Source organism: Austrofundulus limnaeus, unplaced genomic scaffold (assembly GCF_001266775.1).
Source record: "Austrofundulus limnaeus strain Quisiro unplaced genomic scaffold, Austrofundulus_limnaeus-1.0 Scaffold496, whole genome shotgun sequence".
Taxonomy (NCBI): Eukaryota; Metazoa; Chordata; class Actinopteri; order Cyprinodontiformes; family Rivulidae; genus Austrofundulus; species Austrofundulus limnaeus.
Genome location: NW_013952898.1, coordinates 167,504 through 174,774, shown reverse-complemented (window position 1 = coordinate 174,774; position 7,271 = coordinate 167,504). Strand labels below are relative to the sequence as shown.

Below are 7,271 nucleotides of genomic sequence, written 5' to 3'. Positions count from 1 at the left end.
ACACACACACACACACACACACACACACACCTGAGCAGAACCGAACCAAACAGAGCAGAACCGTGCTCATGGAGAAGGATAAAGTCAACATTTAGGTCCTGCTAACATGGAGCTGGATTTCAGTGAAACCACAACATTTTTGTTGTGATCCAGTCACTCATTAACATTCAGCGCACGTTTTCACCAAACACAACACCCACCTTTCCTACAACGCTCTCACTCAGCATGTATGACTGAGTGAGTCATATATAAAGCTTATCAGCTGTTTTAAATCAAGATATAATAGATTTGAAGGAACAGTGAAACAATTCACAGTGTCCCATATGGCAACACTGCCTGGTACATTGCTGAAGCAGTTCCATGTAAACGGGTGATKTTTTTTGTTTTGTTTTGTTTTGTTTATTCGCCCCAATAAACACTGAAAAAACACCCGCATTTCTAGAGACCTGTCATGTGTAAACAGGGCCTCAGTAAGGACAGAACTGCCCCTTCATGTTTGCTGTGGACCAACAAATGGGTCAGAGAAAAATTCCTGCGTGATGATGTTTGCATCGGACATTGTGATTTCTGGTGAGAACAGGGAGAGGAAATTGGTGAGGTGAATGTTTGTATTTAACCCTTTGGTGTCCATGGTGAAAATGCATGTTTTTCGGAGTATTTTGATTTTACCTTCATATTTCACCTTAAAAATGTTTGGTGTCATTTTATTCAGCACAAACGTTTATGCATCATAACTCCAGTTTTACTTGGCCCATTAACACAATTTAAAAACTAGTGTAAAGTTTGAAGTCTCGACTTTTGACTGAAATTGAAACAGTGTCTCAGAGAGGGTTTATATTTCTGGTTAGTGATTTAAATGGGTTATGTGACTGCGTACTTTTTTTTTTTGGAAAAAGGTAGACACAGCAGTTGTTGCTGCCTACTGTCGGGAAATGTAGATGCACGCAAAACTTGTATCTGACTCAAGTTTTGCCAAAAATGTTTTTTATTAAACATGTTAAAAACACTAAAATGTCAAATATAAACTACAGAAAAGCTGTTCAAAATCTAAACTGTGTACTTTGACTAAGAACATGGACACAGTCTATAGTGTTATGACTGTACTATACTCTGTACTTGTTGGGGGGTGGTAAGAGTTATCGTGCATTTATCGTTATCGAGGTAAACTGGTCAATATATCGCAATATTGATTTTAGGCCATATCGCCCAGCCCTACTTGCATTCCCTCCATCCTTTCTTTCACATAAAAAGCTCTAACTCAAAATATTTGTGCAGATAATTGCTCTCTGTAGGCCAGTGGGAAACTACTGCGTGGACAACAGCAGGTCAGAACATGGTACGGTACAGAACATCTCATTTAAAAGTTTGATACCTTTCGGTGATTTATAGCAATTTATAGCAACAGATACTAGAAGCAAAATTAGTCCATTTTGGTGAAACCAGACTTCATGCAGGGGTAGCTGCAGAGGATCCATACAAGGTGTGTTTTTTAATACATAAAACAGGACTTAAAGAGAATGCTGTGGGCTATTTCATCTCAATCCTGATTCACACCTGCAGCCCTCTGTGTTTCTTTAGGAACAGGAAGGAGTTTACTTACTCAACATAGTAGTTGCCAAACTGAGGGTCTTCAATCTTCTCCCAGCCGTAGGGCAGCTCTGGGGAAAGGGGAGAGAACAGACACACACATATGATATTGTTGAGTTTCTGTATGGACACAAGCAATGTGGTGTGGTGCTTTAACTGGAGGTTTCACAGAATGTGCAGAGTGGAGCAGAGGTTGGTGGACATGGAGATACAAGGAGGACAAGGAGGTGGCAAACTCATTCCTTACAGCCTGATGGCTTTTTTTTTAATCCGTAAGATTGCTCTATATTACTGTATACGTGCAAAATGGGGGAAAATTGGTGCAAATTACGGATAATCTGTATACCTTTTTCTTACATGGTAAAACTGCTAATCCTTTTTGGCAAAATGTCTCCAGTTCCTATAAATTCTTGGATTTTAGTCTTGTTTTAGTCAGTTTTAAAAATATATTTGTCTTTACAAATTAATTTTCATGTATTTTCATGTTGATTTCTTTTCAACTTTCATCATCTGCAATACAAATGTTTTCCTCTTATTTGACTGATAGGTGTCAGGTTGTGAAAATGGAAGCTCTGTGTCCGGGTCTCTGCCCTGTTCCGTGGGAGTTCCGCAGGGTAGCATACTGGGCCCATTGCTTTTCCTATTATACATAAATGACCTTCCAAAAATATTGAAGTATTCAAATATTTTAATGTATGCTGATGATACTGTTCTTTTCTTTTGTCTGATTTCAATATTGAATCTATTAATAGTCAGTTACAAGCAGATCTTCAGATATTTCATGGTTGGCTTCAAGATAATCTTTTGTCAATTAATGTAAAAAAACTGTGTGCATGTATTTTTCCTCACCCAGGAGACATTTCAATATAACAAATCAACTCACTTTTTTAAACAAACCCCTTGATATTGTCACTACTAACAAATATCTTGGAATTACTTTGGATTCTCATTTGACTTATCGTGATCATGTACAAGTCTTAACCACTAAGTTGAAACAGAAATTATACGTTTATTCAAAAATTWGATCCAATCTGACATCTTCTGTTTCAAATATCTATCTTCATGTCATTATACTCTCAACCATGTCGTACTGTTTACCTGTTTGGTCTCTTACAACAAATGAAATCTTAGAACCCATTGTTAGGCTCTACAACAGGGCCTACAAAATTCATAAAAAAACTTCCTGGTTGGAGTCATCACTGTACAGCTCTTTCATTGTCTGATGCCTTGACTTTTCAGAATTATGTTTTGTATAGTGGTATTAATTTATATTTTCAGATCTTCCAAGGTGCCAATTATGGAACTCTCTGTGCATTGYTGCCCAAATCAAATTCTGGAAGTGGTCATTCAACTAGATCTGTTACAGAGGGACAACTGATATCGACAACTTTTAAAAACTGTTACGGCCAGAGGTCTTTCTTCTATGTTTATACTAAAGCATGGAATGACATTCCTCAAAACATAAAGTCCATTTCAAAACTACAGCCCTTTAAGAAGAATCTTGTCTGCCATCTGCTGGACACTTTTTGTTGTGCTCATATTTAGACGTCCTATTTTGCAAATGCTGCCCTTTTGAAATTTGGAATGCTTGCTTGTCTTTTTGTATATGGTGTATAATGATGTGATTGTGATGCTGTAATTCTGTGTTTTATGTGCTGCAGAACAGGAACCTGCTGTAAAACAGCAATTATGCTGAGTCAGGCTTGATTTTTAATAATCTTTTCCTGTTAAAAAAATAAATCAAATCAAATCAATAATTAGATATAACAGTGGAATCAATTATACCAAAAAAGCCAAAAGCAATAACATTCTCACTTTGGCATGTTTGGCTTTATTTCTCAGAATTTGCTAAGTGTAAGCAAGGACCTGTCAGCCAGTGCCATTAAGATACATATTATTTATAAAAACCAACAACATACAACCCCAGTCTATCTTTAATTTGTGTTAAAATTTTAAACCAAAATAAAATAAATTATACTATTATGTATGAAACAAACATGACAATGGAAGTTTTGAAACATAAAATGTATAAGACAACTCCTGAATACTGTAAAATCTCACAAGTACAAACAGAAGATTAACATATCTTTATCAGTGCTAATAATAGTAATGGCTTGCTAATGAGGTGAGCACGCAAAATTAGTCTGATGACTGATTCAGTTTGAGGAAAGCAATTTTCTCTTAAATGGCTCAGTCTATTTCAGCCGCCACGACTGATGTCACATGTAATGCTAGAGATTCTCTTAGCAAAAGCTTGGGCTGCTGGAATGACCAGAGAATCTAAGGCAATAGGTTTTAGGCTCAGATAAACAGAATCTCCCCCTGCAGCCCAAAATTCAAGGGCAGTCTCTTTGTATGCTGTAACAGCTGCTCCTTGAAGTTTTTCAATGCATGACAAATGGCTTTGAGAGGCAAGACCTGGATGGCCGACGACAAGAATTTGAATTTAGGTTACTTTCAATGTAGTCTCTCTWGGGATTCTTCTCCCTCATCCTCTGGTTTCTTATCTTCAGCCTCTTCTTCCTGTACAACTGGTGTTACCAACTGAGCAATGCCATTTTTTGCTTTTCTCAGAAGTGCCTCACTTTGCTTATCATTGTCTTCAAGAAGTGCTTTAGCTGCAACTGTCATGTTGAGGAAGTAAGCAGCAGCACTGAGGGGTGAAAATACAGTATCTGGATATGCTCAGTGAAGATGAGGAGTAAATCTCTAATGCTGCGTTCACACTGAATGCAATTTGAGTGTCAGGTTTACATGCAAAGTCTATGGTGAACACCCATCAACGGATGTCAAGAAGTGCTGCGGCGCATCTAGCAAGGCGCGTTTTGAAGTATTTCGAGTGTTTTGAGCTTTTGACGCGCATCCAAAGCTGCAGAAGCTGGAGTTGGAAAATCTGAACTTGTGCAACTCGTCAGGGAGCATCAACCAATTAGAGACTCAGCTATGTGACGTAGTGGTGTATTTTCCAAAAGGATGGTCTCCTGTAGGATGTCCACTAACCTGAGAGAGATGGACAGGAGCTCTTCAGCTGAAATCGAGTTTGGGTAGTCGGTGTCCTAGCAGGAGATGTGGGCACCGATGTGGGTCAGCAGCTCGTCAAACTGGGCTCGTGACTAAAATAGTGCTGAAAGCAAGCCTTGTCAGCTTGCAGCTCCTGGAGTGGTGAAACTCACCAAACTCAGAACTCCTCTGAATTGTCTGGTGAATCCAGACATGGCGCAGAGGCACCCAACAACAATGCGCTCTTGCTCTCAGTAAGTAAAGCCAAGCCACTCTTAATTTCATCCATCATTGTCCAGAGTGTAGYAGAGTGTAGCATCTATGATTTTAAAGTTGTGCAACCACCATCTAGCACAATAAGATAGAGTATAAAAAATAAACATCTACTGTATGTTCTGTGGAAAATGTTGATAAGTAACACAAAGTTGTTTTTACAAGACATTTGTATGGGTTTTCTAGCTAATGGACAAAAGCATGTCTTCCATATATGGGCTGTGACGTCAAGAAAGGAATGCCCTCAAGTGAGACAGARCAATTAATATTAAACACCAATTCTATCTTTTATTTCTGGCGAGGAACAAAAGGTCGAATTGATGTATTGAACAGTTCCRTAGGAACACAGCCAGGAAAGGAGTTAGTATCCATTATTTCACAAAACTCTAAAATATTTAGGAGAAATGAGTAAACTTTGTCAGAGTCGAACAACGGACTTCACTGCACCACCAGTGTTCTGTGTTTGAAACAATTACAACCAGAGGATTACAAGTCATCAGTTACAAAGCCAATTGGATTTATAGGAAAGTACTAGTAGACCAAGAAATGATTCAGGCATTTGGATTTAGGGGAAGTATAGTACCAGACTGAGAGAAGATGCTGTGTTAATTGGCAGTACTACTGTGAAGTGAACCTGAAAACTGGGCAGATTAGCCATGGTGGACAGACATGCAAGTCAGACACGTCAAAAGTTGTGAGGAAACGTTAAGCTTTGCAGGTTAGATCCCTGGTAGTTTTAATTTGTGTCAATAGACCAGATTTTAAACTATTAATCYGTTTTTGAATTGTCCTGATAGCCAAGTCAAGTAAGCTAGAGTTATGATAAGTAATTCAAGCCACATTTTTTTTAAATCAATGGTGGGCACAATTAACCAAAATATTATCTTCACTAACATCTAACCCGCTACAAAATTTCCTTAGTTCTGCTAAGGTAAATCATTATAAAATTGGCAGAAGCTAAAGCTAAACAGCTATTTTTTATTACATTAAAGAGTAACTAAACCCCAGATCAACTTAATTTTGCTGATAAACAACTGAATTGGGCCTTTAGGGTATTGTCTTTATGTTTTTGCGAAAATGTTGACATTTTCATGCACATTTGTTTAACTTAGCAATATTTAGTCTAAAACCATCTTGGTGCTGTTAAATTTTCCTATTGGCTAAAGTCACAGCTTGGCATATGTCTACATCACAGTTGCTGTGTTCGGTCACTCAGAGACACGCCCCTGTAGTGATTCAGAAGTTGGGATAGCGAGCACTACAATGAAAAAGTGTTGCTACTTTGAACATTAGTCCATGTTAGCAATGATGCTAACATCCCTTTTCCACTCAGACTCTGGACCCATTCTGTCTTCCATTTCCTCTGCAGCACTGGCTTCGGGCATTACTGAGTCAGCACCTTAATTTGGTAAAACTCAGGCCTGCTGGGCTCCATAAAGTCTCCCTTAACCTCTGGTGACAAGAGGGGTAAGAAAACATCCACAGCTGTGAAACTACCTGCGTCTCTCTGGTTACTTTCCAAGTTTTAATGGAGAAGCCGGCCAGTTCCCCTGTTCACAGCTGTGCAATGTTGTCTTCAATATTCCCTCAGTAAAAAAACAGTTTGTTGATAATTATTCGTACGAGCAGGGAGGTCGCTCACTAAGGTCATCAGTTTGTTATCATTTGTGATCTGGGGTATCGCAGAGTTTCGTCACAAGTTGCTTGTCCAGCTTGCCCAGCTCCTCTGCCTCCATGTGTCTTCTGATTGATACACAGGTATCTGGGAGTGAGCTGTCTCGTGAATGTCAAATGAACCATTGAAACTAACAGAAATAAGAAAACATCCTTCCTGAACTCTTTATTATATTTTATAGAGTAGCCTGCCTGAACTTTACGTGTTAGTTTGAAACAGATAAATGTGAGTTTGCACGTATGTCATCGAAACTTTAGTTTTTACAATTTACATTGTTTTTTTTWAAACATTCAGAAATGTTTTCAGAAATGCTAACTTGTAAAATCAGGCTAGCTGTCACGTTCTCTCATCCTGACCACATTTTTGTTCATCCCCACACTTGTCTCTGCCTCTCTTATCTCTTGGCACCAAACACTCAGGATTTTATCTTTGAACACAACCGCCTCTAGCCTTCAGTTCCCTCTGTACTCATTATAACATAAAATAAAGCTCAGAAAATGTGCCACAAAGCTGATCCAGTCCCTCGGCACAAAGAGTGTAATGTTGTGTACTCTAAGTGCCAGGAGAACTGTGAACAGTTATACATTGGGGAAACAAAGCAGCCACTGATCAAAAAAATGTCCCAACGTAGAAGAGCAACATCATCAGGCCAGGACTCTGCAGTTTACACTCATCTACAGGCCAGGACTCTGCAGTTTACATTCATCTACAGGCCAGGACTCTGCAGTTTACATTC

General features: G+C 38.7%; 1 protein-coding gene across 1 annotated transcript in view; it reads right to left on the bottom strand.

Annotated features, from left to right (window-relative positions):
* LOC106530164 (membrane-associated guanylate kinase, WW and PDZ domain-containing protein 3) overlaps positions 1–7,271 on the bottom strand; it is a gene marked incomplete in the record, with an annotated part of 125,785 nt that overhangs the window by 52,050 nt on the left and 66,464 nt on the right. The window contains 1 exon segment of the mRNA XM_014025745.1: positions 1,601–1,658. Coding sequence (XP_013881199.1) covers positions 1,601–1,658 — 58 coding nt within the window.